General features: G+C 40.7%; 1 protein-coding gene and 1 pseudogene across 1 annotated transcript; both read right to left on the reverse strand.

Moving 5' to 3' along the window:
• Window positions 1-4189: 4189 nt before the first annotated feature.
• Window positions 4190-21961, reverse strand: DHRS7 (dehydrogenase/reductase 7). The gene is made up of 7 exons (XM_025869932.2): window positions 21716-21961; window positions 16882-17034; window positions 13154-13260; window positions 12266-12505; window positions 9182-9304; window positions 7723-7938; window positions 4190-4414 (listed from the first exon to the last, which is right to left on the reverse strand). The coding sequence occupies exons 1-7, from the start codon at window positions 21846-21848 to the stop codon at window positions 4367-4369; spliced, it is 1020 nt and encodes a 339-aa protein (XP_025725717.1). The 5' UTR covers window positions 21849-21961; the 3' UTR covers window positions 4190-4366.
• LOC112822334 (ATP synthase peripheral stalk subunit d, mitochondrial pseudogene) lies at window positions 9530-10062 on the reverse strand (annotated as a pseudogene).
• Window positions 21962-23663: the final 1702 nt, after the last annotated feature.

The raw sequence follows: 23663 nt of genomic DNA on the forward strand, positions 1-23663 counted from the left end.
CCCAGGACCAAGTGGATCACCCTGTTTTGTCCACCTGGAAGATTATATTCTCTCTTTTCTCCCTTTTTTTTTTTTTCCTTTTATTTTTTGATTTCTGACCTCTTTGGATTTGTCTGGTGTGTATTTCACTTGGGTTCTGGTTGGTATTTTTTATTTTGTTCTCTCATTTGTCCATTCTTCTCTGGCCAAAATGACTAGAAGGAGGAATTCACAACAAAGGAAAGAACCAGAGGTAATAGTGTCTGCCACAGATCTAATGATATGGATATAAGTAAAATGTCAGAGCTGGAATTCAGGATAACGATGATAAAGCTGGGCTTGAAAGCATAAAAAAACACTACAGAAACGCTTAGTGCAGAAATAAATCTAATCAGGCCAAAATTAAAAATGCTTTAACTGAGATGCCATCTAAATTGGATGCTCCAACAGCTAGGGTAAATGAGGCAGAAGAGTCAGTGAAACAGAAGACAAGATGCTGGAAAAGAAGGAAGCTGAGGAAAAGAGAGAAAAACTAATGGACCATGAGGGTAGACTTCAGAAATCAGCACTACCATAAAGTGAGACAACATTAGAATTATTGGGGTCCCAGAGGAAGAAGAAAGAGAGACGGACAGAAGGTATATTTGAGCAAATCATAACAGAACTTCCTTAATCTGGGGAAGGGAGCAGGTATTCAAGTCCAAAAGGTAGAGAGAACCCTCCTCAAAAATAATAAGAGACCAACATGCTGACATATACTAGTGAAGCTTGCAAATTTCAGAGATAAAAGGAAAATCCTGAAAGCAACTCGAGGCAAAAGCTTCTTAACCTACAATGGTAGAAACATTAGGCTGGCAGCAGACCTATCCAGAGACCTGGCAGGCCAGAAAGGACTGGCATGATATATTCAGGGTACTAAATGAGAAAAACATGCAGCCAAGAATACTTTATCCAGCAAGGCTGTCATTCAGAATGGAAGGGGAGATAAAGATGTTCCAGGACAAACAGAAACTAAACTAAAAGAATTTGTGATCACTAAACCAGCCCTGCAAGAAATATTAAAAGGGATCCTGTAAGTGAAGAGAGAGCCCAAAAGTAACACAGACCAAAAAGGGGAACAGAGACAATATACAGAAATAGTGACTTTACAGGTAATACAATGGCACCAAATTCATATCTTTCCATAGTTACTCTGAATGTAATTTACATTCATAAATTTGATAACTTAGAAAATCAATTCTTGAAAGCTACACACTCCTAAAACTCAACCAAAACTAAAAAAAGATGAAATAGAAAATCTTGATATACTATAACCATTAAAGAAATTGAATTTTTAATTTAAAATCCCCTAAGAAAGAAAGAATCTAGATTCCGATGCTCTGGTTTCTTTATTTTTAGGTTCATCCATGTTGTTGCATGTATCAATAGATCATTCCTTTTTGTTGCTGAGTAATACTCCATTATGTGGAATATTCTACATTTTATTTCATTCATCTGTTGTGGACATTTGGGTTTTTTACAGTTTGGCACTATTTAAAAGCTTTTATGAACATTCATTTACAAGTCCTTGTAGGGACATATGTTTTCATTTCTCTTGGGAACATACCTAGGACTAGAATGGCTGGATCATATGGTTAGGTGCATGTTTAACTTTTAAGAAATTGCCGATCTGTTTTTCAAATCAGTTGTCTAGATTATTTTACATTCCCACCAGCAGTATCTGTGTATAAACTATGAATTTCATTTATATAAACCCCAGAAAATGCAAACAAATCTATAGTAACAGAAAGTACATCACTGGTTGCCTGGACCAGGGTTAGGCAGGGCAAGTAATTACAAGGGGCACGAAGGAACTTTGGGGACTGATGAATATGTTTGCTCTATTGTCTAGTGGTTTCACAAGTGTTACCATATATGTCAAAACATATCAAATTATATACTTTAAATATGTGCAGTCCACAGTACATCAACTATACTTCAGTGTTAAAATAATAGTAGGTGTCAAAAATAATAGGATATTTATTTTGTTTACTTAGTAGGATATGTTATTTAGCCTTGGAGTAACAGATTGTGACTGAAGTCTCATGTGCCTTACTGGCGCACCCAGTAGTTGAACAGACTGAGCCTAAAGCCATAGCTTCTCCTGGTAACTCTTCTAGCCACCTCACCAGCTGTCACCTTGCACAACCCCATCTCTGCCCCACTTGCAGCATTGATAGAATGAGCACACCATTTCCTTCCTATTTCCAAGGGCCGTTTGAGATAATGGTTAGGAAATGAGAGGTCAGGGCAAAATAATAAACTTTTTAAAAACTCAGTATGTGAACAGTTGGTTTCACAGCTCTTGACTATCTTTGACAAAATGAACTTTGACAAAAAGCTGCCTTTCCATCTTGGGTTGCTCACAAAAAAGATCAAGGAAGAGGGGGTTTATACACAGAAAAGTATATGATTGTACATGTCACAGAAAAACACCATACGGGTGAATTTTTAAAGATCACTTTATTTATACCTCTTCTACCCTTCATTGGCAGGAGTAATTGAGCAAACTAAACTCATTTTTCCTTCATCCTCATACCACGCTAATTTCAGTCTCTATGAGTTTTCATTCATGATATTCTGGAAGGCTGACATACCCTCAACAAACCCTAAACCTTGGCAAGCACAATGACAAGGTCTAGAGTTTTTGTGACAAAACAAAACTGACCTGCACTCCAATCTCTTGGAACCTTTGTCTAAATTCCACCCTTTCAAGGCTCAGTGCAAATCATCTTCTCCACAAAGGATTTCCACACTATTCTATATGCTACGAAGGGGTTTCCACAGTGCAGTGGTTAGCATATTCACCTCGCACTATTCTATATTCAAATCTCTCCCTTTTCTGAATTATTTGTGCTGACAGTCTATACCATGCCACATGACAATGCTATTTTGTAGCATTCTAGAATTGTTCCAACAATTCATCTTTTTAATTTTTACCCCAGGTGCAGTGTATCCAATTAGTCATAATGCCCATTTTCACCACTGGTTGTGCAAGAGCCCTCTTCTGTATTTTGTTTTACCCCTATACTGTACCCTCTTTATTCCGTTGCTGCTGTACCCCATGGTCTACCTGTCACTTTCCCCCTTTTGTAAGGATAGCCACCCGAGGGGCCTCCAACTTACCCAACAACTATTCTAGTTCTTTTATGTATGTTGACTATAGCTAAACTAACTGCTTATAAAACAGGAACGTTTTTCTTCTGCTACACCCCTCTTGACAGTAGACAGGCAAGGAGTATTTGCTGGTTTTCTGTTGTGGCCTATGTATGTTTTCTACTGTCAAGTGGTAAAGATTAACTACTACTAGTGGGGCACCTGAGTGGCTCAGTCATTAAGCATCTGCCTTCGGCTCAGGTCATGCTCCCAAGGTCCTGGGATCGAGACCCACATTGGGCCCCCTGCTCCGCGGGAAGCCTGCTTCTCCCTCTCCCACTCCCCCTGCTTGTGCTCCCTTTCTAACTGTGTCTCTTTCTGTCAAATAAATAAAAAAAATCTTAAAGTAATACTACTAGTAAAGTAAAATTAGTAACTAGAGTAAAGTGTTGCCAATGGGGTCTTCCTGAGCTGAGTTTAATCCTGGCTTTACCCCTTACTAGCTCTGTGACTTTGGGAAAGTAATACCTACTTGCTTTGAGCATCTCTTTCTTCCTCTATAAAGATGGGTAATACTACATACCTTACTGGGCTATTATGAGGAATAAATGAATTAACTCACTCAAAGCACCTTAGTACAGCAAACGGCATATGACAGTGGTCTAATAATGGCTGCTATGAGCCCTATCTACTCCTTCAAATTGTAGTCATTTGTACCTGTCAGCTCTTCTAAGAGTGTGAGTACCTCAGAGGCAGGTCCATTTCAGATACTTCTTTATTATCTGCTCATTATCCTGCACTCTGCTTCATGTAATGTTCTATTTACATTTATGTTTACTATAATTCTTTGGTTAGCATTCTACTAACCTAGATTTTAAGAATATATGCTAGAGTATTTCAAAATGCTTTCTTGCTGGAGGGGAGGTGGGTAGAGGGAAGGGGTAACTGGGTGATGGGCATTAAGGAGGGCACTTGATGTAATTAGCACTGGGTGTTATATGCAACTGATGAATCACTAAACTCTACCTCTGAAATTAATTTAAAAAATACAAAAAATGCTTTTTTTGTCCAAGAATGCAGTATGTATTAATATCTTTATTGCATGATTCATGAGAATCTTTTATTAATTCTTACATGTTCAAAGAAAATTGTATCTACTGAAAAGTAAAATCAGAAGTTAGTCTTCAGTGTATAAGAAGGTTGCTGTTTTCATTTCTACCTCCATGGCTTAAAAAATACAAGTACTCCTCCTTCAGTCATGTTTTGTCTTCCAGGTTCTAAAGTAAGAGACATCTGCATCCTGTAATAAAGTGACAGTAACATGAATCAGACCCTCCTTATAGTTACCCTAGTTTATTTTTTTCCTACAAATTCCTTCTGTTTTCAGGAGCTATATCATTATGATTCCTCACCATTAAGAATCCTTATAAAACCTGGGCAAATGCTTAAATTAGAATAAAAGTCATAGCTAGAATTCTAGATCTACACAAAAATATCTCTGTAGGACTCAGCATCATTATGTCCCTCTATCAGATATAAATATCATTGATTAGCATCTGCCCACAGCATTTCTTAAATGCTGACATTTCTACTATTAGTCTTCTGGACCAGCATATCATGCCTATAATAAATACAAAGAATTAGGGAACTGGGTAGCTCAGTCAGTTAAGCCTCCAACTCTTGATTTCAGCTCAAGTTATGATCTCAGGGTTGTGAGATCAAGCCCCACATTGGGGCCACATTCAGCAGGGGTCTGCTTGAGATTCTCTCCCTTTTTTTCTCTCAAAAATAATAATAATAAAATAAATCCTTAGAAAAACAAAATAAATAAATAAAAAGAATAGGTCAGGGTATTTAGAATTGAAGTATCTGACAGATAATTCTAAAGTGATTTGTGAACTAGTTCATCGCTTAAAGCGTAAACCAAGGCAACTCGATAATCCTTAAGATGTGACATTTCATTTGGGAAGATACGCATTTACCACTTCTAAGAATGTGCACTAAGACAAAATAATAAAGAACACAATTCAGTGCAGCTATTGTTCTTGATCCTGAAAAATAATATATATTCATAAAAACAAAGTTCCAGATATAATGTTCCTAGCCTAAACAACAGAAATAAATTCAAGTATTATCAATAGGTACATTTAGCTTGATAAGCTATATTGGCATTATCTTAACGTAGATGCCTTATAAGTAAATTTCAATGAGGAGATGGATATATCTATACACACATAGATATATAATTGAAAATAATGGGAGAAAAAAGCAGGGAGGAGAAAACGGAGTAAAAAAATTGAGGAACAATTTCTTCAGTTCATGTGGTTTTGCATAAAGAATGAGGTATTTTATCTCAGAAATGTTCTTGGGAAATGAAAGGATGCCCAGTTTATCATAAGAAAGTGATTAGCAATAAGACCATGTAAAAGCGGGGGCATCTGGGTGGCTTGGTTGGTTAGGTATCTGCCTTTGGCTCAGGTCATGATCTCAAGGTCCTGGAATCAAGCCCCATATCAGGCTCCTTGCTCAGTGGGGAGCCTGCTTCTCTCCCTCTGTCCCTCCCCTCTGCTCATGTTCTCTCTCTCAAATAAATAAAATCTTTAAGAAAAAAAAAAGACCATGTAATAAGCAATATATTAAAGATGGTAGTTGGAAGAGAAGGGCCATCATTTTAGGAAAAACTAGATGTAACCAAATGCTTGATTTACTGAGTAATGTTTATATTTTACAGTTAGATAATCTATAAACAAAACAAAATAACGTTTGTGGACATTCCAAAAAGCACAACTGCTTTAGTGGCACCGGAACTCTAGCCCCTGGTCCCTTCTTTCTTTGAACCCAACCACTTCTATAATGTATTCTCTCTCCACCCTATTGCTGAACTCTTTCAACTTTATCTGTTAGCTAAATATCCTGCTACCATCCAAACAAAAGCATTAAGAGCTAATAATTAACAAGCATAACACTCCAAGACATGTTTTAAGAGTTTTCCATATACTCACTCACTTACTCCCCATGACAATCCTATGACTAAGTGCATCATTAATCTCCATTTTGTAGATGGGGAGATTGACTTACAGAGAAAAATTTGCCTGAGATTGAGGGATGAGGTCACAGGATAGAGCTGGGATTTCAACCCAGGGAGCCTGATATGAGGTTCCATGCTTTTTTTTTTTTTTAATCATTTTTTTTCTTTTTAAAGATTTTATTTATTTATTAGAGAGCGAGCGAGAAACAGCATGAGAGGGGAGAGAGTCAGAGGGAGAAGCAGACTCCCCACTGAGCTGGGAGCCTGATGTGGGACTCGATCCCAGGACTCCGGGATCATGACCTGAGCCGAAGGCAGTCACTTAACCAACTGAGCCACCCAGGCACCCAAGGCTCCATGCTCTTAACCAGGACGCTATGTCACCTCCCTAGTATGGAGCCCTTTCTTTCTCAACACTTATCCATCACTGGACACAATACCACTCTATCAGCTATCCTCCGAGTTTAAAATTCAGATGCAAATCTTTGATGAAGCTCTACCTTTGGAACCATCCCACACTACTACATCCCAACATTACCAAAACACATATAAATCGTCCACATTACAACTTGGTAGCCAATGAATAGCCTCCTTCAGGATTTTTCAAGCTTGGGACTTGTTTAGTGCATCATGTTAGTTTTATAACCTTTAAATCTCTTTAATCATTTTGGTTGTTTGCTTTTTTTTACAGATTCATGTTCACTGTCCTGCAAAAACTGGGAACAAATTAAGTACCTAACAAACTGTGGATTGCTTAAATAGTGGTAGGTTATATAATGATACATATAGTATGCTTCCACTGAATAATTCTCTTTATAGATCAATCCCTGCTACCTTATTTCTAAAAGAAGGTAGTAGTCATTGAAAAAATGCTTTAACAATAAAAACCATCCACAGAAATGGCCTTTCTTTGCATTATCATATCAATAATTTTTGGCTTTTACTCATTACATTTTCTGTGATCTTTATACATTACAGATGGTCACAATTTTCTCAGAAATATCTCATACCTCACTTTTCTATAAGAATGAGTGCCAAAAGAATGAATAATCACCATATTTTTTCAGACATGGGCTTTTGGCACATATCATATGTGCACAGTGCTTCCAGAATGAGGCCAAAGGAACCAGCACTACACAGAGAATGTGCATGAGTTGTTATTTAAGAGCATGATAAGTCTTTGACAGAGTTAAGCATGGGGCTGAGATATACCTCATCCTGGGGAGAAATGGGAGGGGAGGCCAGGTATCAACCCAAGGAGACCATACCAGGTAGGAACTTGTGGTGAAAAGCAGTGGAAAAAGAGTATTTTGACCCATACACTGATCAATCAGGAAGTGCAGAAGAGAAAATGGCAATCCTTGATTTGATTTTACCTTGGAGAAACTTCTTTCTCCAAGACCAGTGGTAATTTATAGTAAACCAACAGATATGCATGGGGAACACAATTCTTTTTTTCTCTTTTGTATTTATATCATGAGGTTGGTGGAGGGTTAGTAAGAAAAGTTTTCAAGTACTAGAAGATTTCATACTTTCCTACAAGACTGATATATATTAAGAAGTGCATAAATGGGTCTTACCAAACCATTCTTAAAGTTCTCAATTCTTCTCTTCCCTAATTTGTTGGTTAGCCACCAGGCCCAGGTTGGCATATATTGCCAAAAATATGTTACTAACAAAAAAGGGTGATCCGAGATCCAAACTTCTTTCAAATCATTGGCCATGCTGATTAACATCAGCCGCACACAACGACTGGTTGCCATCTTGTGGGACTGGACTGTATCAACGCCTAAAGTCTGAGAAAATGTTAAAAAAATAATTAAGTGAATGCTGAGTATTTATCCAAGTGATTTAAGAGAACTTTTAAGCTGGAAAGGACGTAGAGGTCATCTAGTGGAGTGACCTTTGGGGACCTCACGACCTTTTGTATCCCCATAGTTACTAATAGGTGTCTATAAGCTATCTGTAGTATTTCCAAAAGCCTAAGAGAAATCATACGCTTACCAGATAAGATTGTGCAGGCTCAACAAAAGATGAAGGTTCTTTGCTTTTTCCTTAGATCACCTTTAATGTATTTACTGATAATTATATGTCATTTTAGCAACAAAAGTTTTTAAACAAATTACTAATCCATTTAGCAGGAGAAGTTCTAGAAGATGTAGACTCCATGGGGATAAAATGGAAGAAGAAGATAAAAGCAGTTTCTGGTAGTGAACAAACCTGGTACTGCTCATCTAGTTAACCCCTTACCATTCTACAAATAAATAAACAGGCCCAGAAAGGTAGTGACTCAGCTGTGCTCACAAAGATCATTAGCAGTAACCAGTTCTACAGTCCAAGTCACCTGATTCCTAGAATAGCATGCTCACTGTTTTACCCTAGAGCCTCCACAGAAAATGTGAAAATATAAATGGTATCTGTAAACTTTTACATACAAGCAGAAATAGATTTATGTCTCAGTAGAAATTGATCCTCATGGAGAAGAAGGAAAATTTCATGGGCTTTAGTGGGATTTTGGATAATTGAGTGAGACTGGATTCTTCACAGGACATCTGTCATCCACTGGGTAACTCACTATGTGTAATCCATGAGCTGACGGGAGCACAGGTGAAGCTAACCTAGAATTATCTCACTTCGGCAAGGGTTTTCCTAAGCTCCTTCACCACAGCCCCTCTTGAAAATCCCAGTAAGATTTAAAGTACTAAAATTCAGCCACACAGAATCTTTCAATGTTGCTATAATTTGTGAATTGACAGAAGCTGGGCTTTAAGAATACTGACAGCCCAAATAATAGTGGATTACTTATAACCAGTGTTTTCTCAGTTTCTTTAGCCTTTATTAAAACTGAATGCCAAAGCACCTTCAGCTAACCTTAACAGTGTTCCCAGTGCCATGAGGGAAGTTTTGTAAATAATTCATAACATGGTAACATGTTATTCTAACATGTTAGAAAAAATTCTAAACCCTGAGACATAGTGATACAATACCAATATATAACTACTAAGGCATTCAAATTATTCTCAACCTAGACATTTTTACCTTTTGGACTTCTTCGGTTAGGGAATTCTTCACAATATTTGATTGCACAGGTCCTGGACAAATGTTAGAAACTACTATACCTGGGTATGCAGCAAGTTCAGCTCGGAGGCAATTAAAAAAACCCTAATAGGCAAAAAAAAAAAAAGCAACAAATAAAATTAAATACACATATCTCATATTTGCTCTTAGCATGAAATTACTTTTCTTCAACTTTTTATGGGGGACAATAGTGGCACATAATCAAAATATGTTTTGAAATGCCAAGTAAAGGATGGGAAATATAACTGGGCAAGCTTATTAAACATTTTTTTCACCGTATCAGTATTTTTAATGTCCAACATTTACAATACGAGGGCCAGAGCTTTCTCCTCAACTCAAGTTTATAAATTCTCAATTGGCTTGTGAGGCCAATAGGGATACTTCTTCTTGTCTAATCTGGTTTCTGGGAAGACTTCATTCAGGTCCTCAATGGTCATCTGATCAAATGGAATTATGTTCCTCATCTTCTCCAGCTCTTTTTCATATTCCTCAATCCTGGCCTTTGAGAGAGACAAAAACTCGGCACAACTTTTCACATCTTCTTTTTCTTCAGCATCCACCTGAACAGTATATTTATCCTCTGGCACAGGAACCTTCAGGGCATTAAACTTCTTCTCAAAGTCATCTACCAAACCAGCCTTTGCCACATTGGCCTTGTAGTAAGCCCAGTCGATAGCAGGTGGTTTCTCAGGGAGAGTAGCCAATCTGGAGTTAAGTGTCTCATGCCAGGATTTCAGGGAGTTAGCAATGGCCTTCTGGTTTCGGGGTATGATCTTCCCAAAAGCTACCCAGTCAATGGTTTTTAGAGCAAGTTTTCGCACAGCCATCTTGAGATCCTTCACCGACCCTGGTGGCCTCCTTATTAAACATTTTTAACTGTTAAGACTGGAGGCAATCTAGAACAGGCATCCTCAGGCATCATCATCTTCCGGTAGGAATAGTTCACCCCTTTTAGCAGTGGTGGCTCATGCCATCAGTGATTTTTTTTATGGTAGGTGCTAGACAAGTGAAAAACTCTCCCTGGAGATTATTCCAACACACCCTCCTCACACCAGTCCCCAGCTCCCCACTCCAAAAGAGGTGCGTGTTCTCCATTGAGAATCACTGAGGTTGGGCCTCTTTTATCCCTCCAAGTGGTCTAAAGTGCCAGTGCTGGCTCCAGAGGGAGCGAGAGGGGTTAGTAATACTTAACGGAAATGATCAGAGAGGAAGAACTCAATGTTTTCTATTTACATTACTATTTTAACAGACAATTCATTTCAGCAAACATTTATTTTTAGGGTTAGCAAGAAACTACATGGCTGGTTAAAAAAAGTAATACGACTGCTTACTTGATGGCTTTTGTAAAAACAAGCTAGACCTTCTAGACTTAAAGATATTGGCCATTTCTAAACCAAATAGGGAACAAACATCTACTTCCCCCCTCATCTCTTTTCTAAATTAGGAAATGTTCCAAGACTACATTGGTATAAGCTGAGTTAACCATTGAAGGAAGAGTCTAAGTAGCTAACCCCGAGTGTGTTCATTCACGGTCCAACATTAAACAGTTACCAGCTCCTAATGCTGACCACTAATAAACAGGGGTGGGGAGGGTTCACACTGTCAGAGATTAATAAAGTGACTGACTCACATGGACAGGAAAAAAGGCTTTGTAAATTCAAGGATTCTCATACCCTTAACCTTTTGCCTCTCTATAGCAAAACACGATGAGGACACCATGAGAGCCAATCCATCAGATGCTAATACATCCCCTCGTCTGAAATCACATCTGGTATGGAGTGTGAACTTTTCAATGATAAACAAATTCACTCTAGAGTTTGTTGGGAATCAGGGAAGAAGCGTTCTTCGAAAAGTGCTTCCTAGTCCCAGGGTTCAGCTACTGGTTTAACTAACCAGAGTCTCAACCTGCCACACTGTATCAGAGGATCAAATCCAGTAATAAAACAGTGAGTCCTGGAAGGCAGGCCAGATAACTCAGGTTGTTTTATTGAAAGCACTCTGCATGTCATGAGAAACTTGACAGCCTTCCTTCACCTGCCTGCCTGAGATTTTCCCAACTGCTCTGCAGGAAGTGACTATACCCCAGCCCCACATATGGGGACATCATCAGTGTCGCATCTGGGTCACCACTCTGCAACTGTCTGCTCTCCCCAGCAGAAAGAGGATCCCCTGAAGAACCAGCTTCAGATCTTCACGAAACTGTGAGGACCATTCAGCTAGCTGTTGCATCTCATTATCCCAACGGTGCAACATTCTACTTACATTGACGTTCAACAGCATTAATTATAAATTATGTGTCTCCTATTGGCCTTAGGATCTAATCTGTTCCACGTTACAGTTTAATAGTATTCCTTCATATCTACTCTTAAGGCAACATTAAAACTTCATTTCTTTTCAATATTTACATCTAGTAACTTATGCAACCCAAATCAAGCATTTCTCCTAGCCTCTGCCATGACTAGCTTTTCTTCTTTCAGTGAAGGCACGGTCAATAGAGTCAAGCATAGTCCCAGTAGGGATATGAAGCCCAGGGCTATTCATCCAGTGGGGAGCTCCTATTTCTGACATGCATATATATTTAGACCAGGTAAAATAAATACGAACCACAACGGGGAAGGAAAAAGAAGCCACAGAATGAGCACGACAAGTACAACCTCAAGTGTCTGTGGAAGAAATGAGGGGTAGACCCCAAATTTGCCACGAAGATATGGTAGAGATGAGGGTAAGGGTGACAGGTTGACTAGACTAGACACTTCTTGAGGGTAGGGACCATTTCTTATCTTTATACCCCCAAGATCTGTTGCAGTGCATGGCATGGCACAGTGTAGATACTCAATACATGTTTGCTGAATTAGGAAGAGGCCTGTAAGATTCCAGTCTTTTTTAGCATCTTCTGGGGATGTCCTCTACCAAAGGTCTCCTTGGGTCTCTTTTGCTGTCTCCCTACATCACTGCCCAGTTCCCATGACCTCTGGCAGTGATGGTCATATCCCCCATATACATATTTAGATCAGTACCATCAGAGTTGAGTTTGAGCAGCCTTACCCGCAGAGCATGTTTGCTGGCACAATATCCACTAGAAAGGGGCATAGACAAGATACCCAGGAGGCTATTCACAATAACAATCTTTCCTTGCTTCCTCTCGATCATGTGAGGCAGAACACACATTGTCAAGGACACCGTCCCTAAGTAGTTAAGTTCTATGAGCTCCTTGAAGACATCCAGGCTGGTGTCCACGCACAGAGAACGCTGGGATCTTCCAGCATTGTTGACCAGAATGTCGATCTAGTTAAAAAAAAAAATCAGAAAATGGGCACTTTGGGGATGACTTGTAAATGGATTGATGCAACTCTTAGGGATGGTTGGTTTTATCATTAACTTGAAAAATATCAATGGAGGGCGCCTGGGTGGCTCAGTTGGTTAAGCGACTGCCTTCGGCTCGGGTCATGATCCTGGAGTCCCGGGATCGAGTCCCACGTCAGGCTCCCTGCTCAGTAGGGAGTCTGCTTCTCCCTCTGACCCTCTCCCCTCTCATGCTCTCTATCTCATTCTCTCTCTCAAGTAAATAAATAAAATCTTTAAAAAAAAAAAATCAATGGAATGGTGAATTTCCAGAAGTCAGCAATAAAGAGAGAAAATGCAAACCAGAATTCACCTGTGGAATTAACTTCCCATCTTAAGTGACTTGTCACAAAAATAAAAGGCACAGTGAATTTTTACCTTCTTTTGTTCCACATCAAGGAATTAGTACTTGTTAAGGTATGGAAAGTACAAACTACATAACCCCAAGAGTTCAAGTATAAGAGACTCGTGGGCACTGATCTCACTACACGGACCCATTTACCTAAAGCCCTTTCAGTGATCGCACAAAGATGGGACTCTCTTTCGTAGCTGTATCAAAGCAAGACTTATTGATTCAAAATGGCTCCTTACTTTACCAAACTCCTGGAGAACCACTTTGGTAGCTGCTTCGTGGGAACTTCTGTCAGTCAGGTCAAGCGGCAAAACAAGTATATCTTTTTCTTTTAAATTGCCATTCTCTAGATAAAGACATTTAAAAATTAGTACAGAAGTCATGAGATAGTTCAATCAGGCTTCTTGCTACTTGCATTAAGTTTAACACCCACCCTACAACTGGACTTGGCAACAAACTCATTTCTGGGGGAACTTGTGGAAGAATTTCTCTCAGCGACCAAGAGGACTGGTGGTAATGAGGCAACATCTTATCAGACAAAATGCTGGCTGGGTCCACAGGAAGAAGGATGGCTCTCTTCAATGTGAATATATACAATGTAACATTGGAACAGACTCTAAAAGAAATCAAGATTACGCTACAAGCTAAAAAAAAAAAAACAAAACAGAAATTTTAGAGCTATTTCTTTAGAAGAACAGAGGAACATCTGTCTTATGATAGGTGCCCAAAATATAGTTGCTCTTTTACATACATTAAAAAATAAAAACAATTAATGCTTTATACTAGTAAAACATTCAGAGTTCCCCAATCATATGACACATAGAAGCTTCCTTCCAGAGAAAACGATTCCAGGAAGCAAACAAGCAAAAGGACACAATCCTGAAATTCCCAATCAAGAAACACGGGGAGCTAGACTGGCCCTTTCTATTAGTGTTCATCAGAAGAATAAGGCTCTAACCCTGAAATACAACAAGTAATGCCAATTCGAAAAACAAGCAAGGAGAGAAAAATAAAAGAGGTAGAAAAGTTTTACAGGCAAAGTCTAAACTGTGAAACATGAACTGTTTAAAGAGATGGAAATGCCTGCACCAATGACAGAAGAAAGGAAAACAATCAGCCTCACTCCAGCCAAGAAATGCTGACCTGGTTCGTTTCTGCCAGTACAGGACTTGCAAGTCTCCACAGGAGGAACAACCACTGGAGGGAGTGTCCCCGTGCAAAACACAAGAGGCCTCTGTGAGTGATGTCCTGAAAGAGTCCTTCTGGCCTTGGCTACGGGCTTCCCTTTTTTGGGTGGTTAATGTTTAAAGAATGACAGGTAGAGAGATGACCAAAAAAATGGTCTGCTTGAAAATGCAAAATTATCTCATTTTAGGTACTAAATGTCCCATGAGAAATAATCACTTCATTACTTAGGACTGCTTTCATGTGAACATAACTACACCAAAACCCAGGCCAAAAAAATTAAAAATTAGCACTGTTGCTCTAATATGAATATGAATATTACCTCAAGCTGCATTTTAAAACCTAATTCAATTCCCATTCTTTCATTTTTATAACAAAAATTTTATAGCATCCCGTATGACTTTAATATCTGACATGTTAGCAAAATGAAGGATCATCATTAAACTTCTATGGTTACATACATGTATGCCATAACAACCAAACCGTTCTTCCTCTAAGACAAAAATATAAGATACGTGGTCACTGAAAACCCACCAGCATCTGAAAGAATTGGTGGTCACTCCCTAATACCTAGAGTCAGTGCAAAAGAAAAGTAGAAAGGCACACATGGATCAATGGAGCAGAACAGAACATCCAGAAATAACCCCACAATTATATGGTCAATTGATCTTTTGCAAAGCAGGAAAGAATGTCCAATGGGAAAAAGACAACAATCTTCAACAAATGGTGTGGGGAAAACTGGACAGCAGCATGCAGAAGAATGAAACCTGGACTACTTTCTTAGACCATATACAAAAATAAATTCAAAATGGATTAAAGACCTAAATGTGAGACAGGAAACCATCAAAATCCTAGAAGGGAGGGGTGCCTGGGTGGCTTAGTTGGCTAAGCATCCAACTCTTTATCTCAGCTCAGGTCTTGATCTCAGGCTCGCTTGAGTTCAAGCCCCATGCTGGGCTTCAGGCTGGGCGTGCAGCCTACTTAAAAAAGAAAAAAAAAAAATCCTAATAAGGAACACAGGCAGTAACTTCTTTGACATTAGCTGTAGTAACTTTTTCCTAGCTATGTCTCCAGAGGCAAGGGAAACAGAAACTATTGGGCCTACATCAAAATAAAAAGCTTCTGCACAGCCAAGAAAACAATCAACAAAACTAAAAGGCAACATACTGGATGGGAGAAGATATTTGTAAATGACATTTCCAATAAAAGCCTAGTATCCAAAATATATAAACAACTTACAAAAACTCAACCCCCCCAAAAACAACCCAATTTAAAAATGGGCCGAATTTGCTATGACGTGGGTGGAGCTAGAGTATTATGCTAAGTGAAGTCGGTCAGAGAGGGACAAATACCACATAATTTCACTCATATGTGGAATTTAAGAAAAAACAATTTTGGTATATGTGCTGCTGAAGTGAGCACGAAGAAACAGGTATAGGGAAAAAAGAGAGAGAGGCAAACCAAGAAGCAGAATTTTAACTATAGAGAACAAATTGACGGCCACCAGAAGTGAGGTGGGGGGGGGAGTTGAATAGGTGATGGGGATTAAGGAGGGCATGTTTTGTAATGAGCTCCAAGTATATATAAGTGTTGAATCAGTAAATTATACACCTGAAACTAATAATACACTGCATGTTAACTAACTGGAGTTTAAATAGAAACCTAAAAAAAAAATGGGCAGAAAAAGATGAACAGACATTTCTCCAAAGAAAACATTCAGATAGCCAACAGACACATGAAAAGATGTTCATGATCACTTATCATGAGGGAAATGCAAATCAAAACTACAATGAGATATCACCTCACACCTGTCAGAACGGCTAAAATCAACAACACAAGAAACAACACATATTGGTGAGGATATGGAGAAAAAAGGATACTCGTGCACTGTTGGTGGGAATGCAAACTGGTACAGCCACTGTGGAAAACAGTGTGAAGGTTCCTCAAAAAGTTAAAAATAGAACTACCTTCAATCCAGTAATTGCACTACTGGGTATTTAACCAAAGAATACAAAAACGCTAATTCAGAGGGATACATGCACCGCTAAGTTTATAGCAGCATTATTTACAATAGCCAATATATGGAAGCAACCTATGTCCAGTGATTGATGAATGGATCAAGAAGATGTGATATATATATATGTCTATCTCAGCCATTAATGGAATACTACTCAGCCATTAAAAAGAATGAAATCTTGTCATTTGCAAAGACATGGATGGAGCTAGAGAGTATAATGCTAAGCGAGATAAGTCAGTCAGAGAAAGACAAATACCACATTTCACCCATATGCGGAATTTAAGAAACAAACAAGCAAGGGGAAAAAATAGAGAGAGAAAGACAAACCAGGAAACAGACTCTGAACTCTAGACAACAAACTGATGGTTACCAGAGAGGAGGTGGCTGGGGGAGGGGTTGAAATAGGTGATGGGATTAAGTACACTTATCCCGATGAGCACCAGGGGATGTAAGGAAGCATTGAACCACTATATTGTACACCTGAAACTAATATTACACTGTACGTTAACTGGCTGGAAATAAAACTAAAACTTAAAAAAAAAAAGTGAATTAGAAAGGCATCAGAAAAAGAAGAATAAGCCAAGGGCAGCTAATGAAGAGATGCCCAAAGGAAGAGGATTGGGATCTGAGCACTTGGAACATTTGGAACCAGAGCGGACTGCCCGGGAAAATCCTATGCTTCCCTCTAAAATTCTCAAAATTGTATTTGAATTTGGATTCTGGTTTATTTCTAGGAAGCACTGCGGTCATTTTAGATTTACTCACCAAGGCACCTTGTTTTCACCCTTTCCAGCTCCTGCACTCTTCTGGCTGACAGCACAAGGGAGACTCCCAGTTTAGACAGCTGGCAAGCCAGCTCCTCGCCGATCCCACTCGATGCTCCAGTCACCCATACCACCATATCAGTCAGCTCCCATTCTAGTGGGAAACAAGTGTGGAGTGAGCAGGAAATAAGCTATGGATTACACCCGTAATTAAAGATTACCAAAAAGATAGTCTTAAACCATACCACTAAATATGAAGACATCATGTGTAGAGTTTAAAATTTTCAATATCTTGTATTTATGGCCTTGATTCTGGTGATGCTCTCACATATACACTTAACTCAAACTCACTGAGTTGTATACATTAAATATGTACAGTTTTTTTAACATGCTAATCATACCTCAATAAAGTGATTTAAAAATTTTTTAAATATCCTCAGAAACACCTCCTACCTAATTTTTTTAAAAAAGTGTGAATAAAAGGACGCCTGGGTGGCTCAGTTGGTTAAGCGTCTGACTTCAGCTCAGGTCATGATCCCAGGGTCCTGGGATGGAGCCCCGCATCAGGCTGCCTGCTCAGCTCTCTCCCTCTGCCCCCCTCCCCAGCCCCTGCTCTCGCTCTCTCTCTCTCAAATAGATAAAATCTTAAAAACAAAAAAAACTGTAAAAATGTTACAACACTAAAGCAATGAGGAGTGATTGGTTCTCCTTTTCTCCAATAAAAACTCACTTGCACTATAAGACATGATAGCCACCATCTATCTGAATTCCTAGAGAGTCACTGTGGTACAACACTCCTGTGTGCTTTCTTTATTAAAATATGTGTTATTCATCAAAAACAGTAGGGGCCCCGGGGTGGCTCAGTTAAACATCTGACTTCAGCTCAGGTCATAATCTCAGGGTCCTGGGATCAAGCCCCACATCAGGCTCCCCTCGCCCCCTGCTCATGAGGAGTTAGTTGGCTTGTCACTCTGGCCCTACGCCTGCTCGTGCTTACTCTCTCTCTCTCTCAAATAAGTAAATAAAATCTTTAAAAAAAAAAACAGTAAAAAAGGAATCACAACACACACTTCTGATTTGAGATCATAAAAATTAAAATTGGGAAATCAGTTTACTGTTTTAGTCAAACCATTCTAAAACCTAACTGTCGGGGGTAATAGTATGAGCTCTGGAGACTGCCAGGGTTCAAATCCTGGCTCCATCACACATAGCAAGGAAATGCCCCCCTGTGAAAACTTGGTGCCTTAATGTTCCACAACTGGAAAATTGGGTTAATAATAAAACCTCCCTCATAGCATTGTTGAGAAAAATGAGTTAAAATAAGTATCCAGAGCAGTGTCTGGCACATACTCAGTGCTTAAGAAAATGTCAACTACTTATTGCTAAAAGTGTTTAACAAATAGACTTTTCAGCAGCAACACAGAGAATATTCACCCACTAACTTGTGTGTCCTAATTTCTCCAGCCAGGGGCAATGGGGTTCCTAACTGTAATGGCTTAATATTTTTTATTACTTCCTACGTGCTTAAACACATTATCTCATTAGAACACTTGAGGATTACAGGCATTAATTTACCGAACTAGACTATAAATTCCCTTAAGGCTGGGACCCTATATGCCTTGTTCACTGTCCAGTGCCTAGCACAGAGACCGGAATATAGAAAGGACTCCATCAGTAACTGTTGAGTAAGCACCCCACAACCCTAGCAGAACTGGGATATAAGCCCAGGTACATCTAGCTCCAAAGCCACACTCTGACCACTAGCCTATGGTGCCCACATTTTAATATGATCAATCTTTTAAAACCCAACTGTTTCTTAACCATTCAAGAAAATACAACTTGTCTTCAGGAAAGAGGTTTCATGTAAATGTCTGAACTAAGGTGGGAAACATCCCAAATACTGCTTCTAGGCTACAATGCCTTCCTATCATATGATGTACTTCTATGGAAATGCACAACAGAGGACTCCATCAGGAAGAGCAGAATGTATATTCAGATAATCATGTATTCACTCATCGACAGCTCATTGTTCCAAAGTTCTGCAATACTCAGACTACAGAGTGAATATAATTGTAACTATTTACTAACTAGTATACAGCTCACGAAAATTTCTTCATGTTTACACCCCTAAGCAAATATGACTTAAAACCAATGATGAAAACCCCTAAGCTCATGCTTACCTCAGTACACCTGCAGTTCTGGCCCCCTTCTTCCCACCCTGGAGAAGAAAACTTGGGTATTTAGCACCAAGTTTTGTTTACCAATTCCACAGAATCTAGCAGACATAAAGGCCTCCCCTACAGAGTCTCTGAAAGCAGATTCTCAAGAGTTGGAAGGAAACTTCACAACAGTTCAACCCCCAGCGCTTTGTTTGAGAATTCTCTCCTCAAGCTGTCGGACGTCTACTTAATTCCCTCACAGGATGCAGAAGCTAGTTCTCTCCAAAGCACCCCCCCTTCCTTGGACTAGTCTAATCATTCAAGCGGTCAAGGATTCTTTCTTACACTGTGATATACCTTTAACTTCTGCTGCTCCATAGCAGTTGGCAGCAGCTCTGCCTCGTGGCAACAGAAAGGAAAAGTCAAGCCTGGCTTACACACGATAATGCCTTGTGTATTTGAAGACAGCTTACATGTCTTCCCCAAATCCTCTCATCTCTTGCTTCTCTAAGGCTAAATAAACACCTCCAAAGTCTGTGACCTTCCCTCATATGACATGGCTTAAGGTTTCCTCACTCTTTGGCTCACACCCCTCTGCACAAACTCTAGCTGGCCAATGCTTCTACTGAAGAGAACTGGCCAGAGAAGGATCCAGGACTCCCGTGGGGTCTGGACAATGGCTGGCTCAGCCACTGGGGTGTCCCAGGGTCCAGCACAGAGGCCGACACATACGAGCAGCCATTCAGAAGACATCGGTTGTGGATTGCCATGTTTGCTTCACAAACTACATGCCTCCCAGGCTTGCTGAATCTTTTCTGGCAGTCATTTCAGAGTCCACTCACGCGGCGGTTACTGCCAACTAAAGCCCGAGTTTTCTTCTGGTGTGCTGCTGCTGGAGTCTTCCTCCTCTGGACTTGTGCCATGGACTTTTCTGGATCTATGTGCAGTATCTAAAGTTAGTCGCCCTTCAATTTCACCATGTGATATATGTCCTTAGAAACATAGAATTTCTCTAGAAGGATACATAAAAGGTGGGAAATGTTGGTTGCCTCCAGAGAGGCGTACTTGGTGGCTGGGGCAGCTTTTCACCACATATCTTTTTGTGTCATTGAGTTTTGTAGCATGTGAGTATATTGTCTATTTTCTAAGGTGACAAAATAATAAACCTATGGAGAAGACAAGGAGGATTTACTTATTTATAAAATATATATATTTTTTACCTTAATAGAGTCTGCCCGTCTTTCCAGTCTAAACTGTTCTAGGAACCTGAGTGTATCTCCATGTGGCTTTAACTTTGTTTTATTATCACCTTCCCAACCCCCAGTGGTCTTTCTCGTGATTTTTCCTAAAAACTCCCCCAAGATAATAACTTTAACTAGCTGTGAGACACTGTCAACATTTTTCCTCTTCAGCACTTGACATAACTAATGGACCAAATAACTTTTGCAGAATTAAATTTAAAAAAAACTATTTTTAGGTAATCTCTAGTCCAAGTTAACTACAAAAGCACTCAGGATCAAATGGAAATATCCACAAAGTAGCCACAAGGCAGCCATCAGACAAAAGAAGGACTGATCCAGAGAAGGTCTGACAATCACAGTCACCTATTTGCCATAGCTTTGTAGCGTTGACCTTGCAGAGGTGTATTTCCCACCAACTCAATAATGTCAGCACTCCAGATGTTATCCCCCAGAAAATGCAACGAGACAAATGAAAATATTAAGGAATAAGATTTTGTGCAGTAGGGTTGAGCTTCGGAGGGATACAAAACACTGTACCATCTAAGATTTTTCTTTGGTCCTCAAGACCAGTTTTGACACCCCTGGGAGCCATACGGCTGCCCTGCCTCCCAGGCCCTTTTGGAAAGCGGAGTCTATCTTCTCCACGGCTAGCTCTCACTTCCAAGTAAACTTCCTCACATGCTTTGGGTATTTTCACACAGGAAACTAGGTCCAGGGAAACCCCACTTCCCCTAGCGCTTATGGATCCAAAGCCTAGCTCTGGGTAGGTCATTTAACGTCTGCACACCGGTTCCCTATCGGGCAAATAAGATTAACAACGCCTACTTTGTAAGTGTCTGTAAAGGCTAGAGGTCGTGTCACATGGCTTGAGCACAAAGAATGTGTTTAGGAAACGACCACCAAATTTTAACCAGGGTACTGATGAAAGTGGGAGAGGCAGAATGCCCCTCAGTATGCCAGTAATGATCTCGCCCCAGGCAAAATCCAGTTCTTTCTATGGTGATACTTTTTTCCCAGGACGTGAGTGGGGAGGTAAGTCTGGACACTCCTTTTATTTCACCACTCGGGAAGAGGGAACAACTTCTGAAAGTAAATAAACCGGGCTCCAGTTTCCTTACAAACTCAGGGGACGGGCACTGGAGTCCCAGTCCTCCGTGGACTCAGCAGCAGAACCCCTGGGAGGCAGGCTAAGAATCCCGAGGGCGCCCCGCCCATTCCACGGCCCTCCTAGTTTGGGAAGCGAGCAAGTCCTCCGTTGACCTCCACCAGAGACCAAGGAGCAGGACAGCCTCACTGGCCCCGGCTTTTTCCTCCCCCACGGACAGCCCCAGGGAAAGGCGCGGAAGCTCCACGCCACCCGGAGGAATGCGGCAACAGCGGGGACGGCCGCACGGAGCCCGGCCTCCCCCTCAGAGGCGCGGCTGCCGGTCCTCACCTGGGCGTCGCCCCTGCCATTCGGCCCACAGCAGGGTCAGGTCGCCATCCGCCCGCAGGAAGCGCAGCAGCTGCACCACGAGCGCGAGGAGCGCGCACAGCGCCAGCAGCCACAGCAGCAACTCCCAGCTCATCGCGGCCGCGCGCGCCCGGCTTCGCGGGAGGAAAGACCGACCGCGTCGGAGCCGCGGAGCAGCGCGCAGGACTCAGCTCGGCCGCCTCCCTCAGGGCTGGAGAGCCTCCCGGCCCCGGCTCCGCCCAGATAGTGGGCAGGCGGGAGGGGCGTCCCGGGCGCGCCCAGTTTCGCACCGCCTCCCCTCCACCCCCGCCTCCACCACCCAGCGGCGAGAGCCGCCCCCTGGGCTGCGCGGAGGATGTTGGGAATCCCCCGCACGCCGCGCTCAGTGTCCAGAACCCCCCAACTGGTGCGCTCGGTTCGCCTGCGTCTGAGCCTATTGAAGGGATGCTGTAGGGACAGAAGGCATGGAGGACTTTAGGACTCGCGGGACTGCTGTTAGTACAGTAGCCACAAGGTTTGTCATATCAAGAACAATTCTTTTAACAGTTGTTTTGAGGGCATATAGTTTCAAGGCTCGGGTTGTGTCAAAAGGAAGAGCACAGATATTCCGACCTGTGATCGCGTTCTTTCCTTCTTTAAATGAAGGGAACAAACTATCAATTTTCCACCCACGCCATCCTCTCACCCCCACCCACACCCAATGAACCCTGACTGAGTTAGCACCTTGTTGGTTTAGATTTGGAAAGCAGTTGCAAAAGACACTTGCCTGGTTCCTGGACGGGAAAGTGCAGTTTCAGTCCAGATGGTCCATGAGTACTAGCTCGAGGAGCAGGATTGGAGACCTGAGCCTAGCTGGTGTGCCCTCAGCAACCTAAGTAAATTATTTCTTTATCTTTAGGTACCCACAAAGAATGGGGAGGTTTAAATAAGAAGATGCCTGTGAAGGGCACAGTAGCTCATACACAGTAATTATATTCATTCTTTTGTAATTATGAGAATTGTCATTTTAAATTGTTATTTATTGTTTCCTTTATAATGATCACTTCTTAGAGCCCAACCTGAAAGACAGGGACTTTGTTCGTAAACTTCTATATTCTGGGCCTATAGAATTACCCTTGCACGGAGAGCGGTAAGGATGTTTCAGTTGTGATGCATCAGGTACTGTTGTGGTATGGGTCTGATTCTCCAAGGAAGACCTACACTAGCTAAACTTTGATTTTGACCGTCTGTTTACCTCAATTGCAACTTGGTATAATACTGCTCAAGAGTTGCCCTCTTTACTTTGTGACCTTTGCAATAGTGGTTTTCTTTTTCTGATGATAAATGACTTTTAAACTATGGTGCTTAAAGATACCACACTGCGTCTCATTCCATTGATAAAATTCCAGGAGTTTCCTCTGAGCCTGTTTCTGTAAAATGTGAGGATTGAATTAGATTTAGTGTCCCAAGACAGACCATCCCATAGATGTGTACCTGGCTTCTCCATCAGAAACTCTAGCTCTGGGGAGGGTAAAAGGGGAACAGAACTGTTTTTATGGAGAACTGGGACTAATAACACAAACTGTAATAAAACCACAGGGTAATTTCTCTTCACTAGCAATTCTTGCATTGGAAAATGAAAACAGGTTAACATAACAAATTTCAACATCATGAATTTCCTTTTACCTGAGTAGAAGCATACTTTATTTTGGAATTTAATTATATGTTTAAAGAATCAGTCACTATGATCAGAAAAACAACTGTTATAGCAAGTATCTTTGCAGTGCCTAATTGTCCTCATTTGTTCTGTTCACCAGTGAGAAAAATCCAGCCTCAGAATCTGCCCCCTTTGGTGAAGATACTCAGCAAGTTCTTGTCACAGTAGCATCCGTCAGGATTGCCTCTTCAAAACTGGATCCAAAGTGTGCAAAACAAAGAAAAGATGAATAAA

This window comes from Callorhinus ursinus, unplaced genomic scaffold (genome assembly GCF_003265705.2).
Source record: "Callorhinus ursinus isolate GAN/ISIS: 27379988/994484 unplaced genomic scaffold, GSC_fseal_2.0 scaffold8, whole genome shotgun sequence".
Lineage (NCBI taxonomy): Eukaryota > Metazoa > Chordata > Mammalia > Carnivora > Otariidae > Callorhinus > Callorhinus ursinus.

What these genes read in the sequence shown, in the direction of transcription:
- DHRS7 (XM_025869932.2), bottom strand. Translation starts at nt 21,848, where the DNA reads ATGAGCTGGGAGTTGCTGCTGTGGCTGCTGGCGCTGTGCGCGCTCCTC. An exon ending in CCAGCAAACATGCTCTGCGG is followed by an intron (nt 9,305 to 12,265) that starts GTAAGGCTGCTC and finishes TTTGCCTATTAG; the next exon opens with GGTTTTTTTAATTGCCTCCG. An exon ending in AGAACTTTAAGAATGGTTTG is followed by an intron (nt 4,415 to 7,722) that starts GTAAGACCCATT and finishes ACTTTATTACAG; the next exon opens with GATGCAGATGTCTCTTACTT.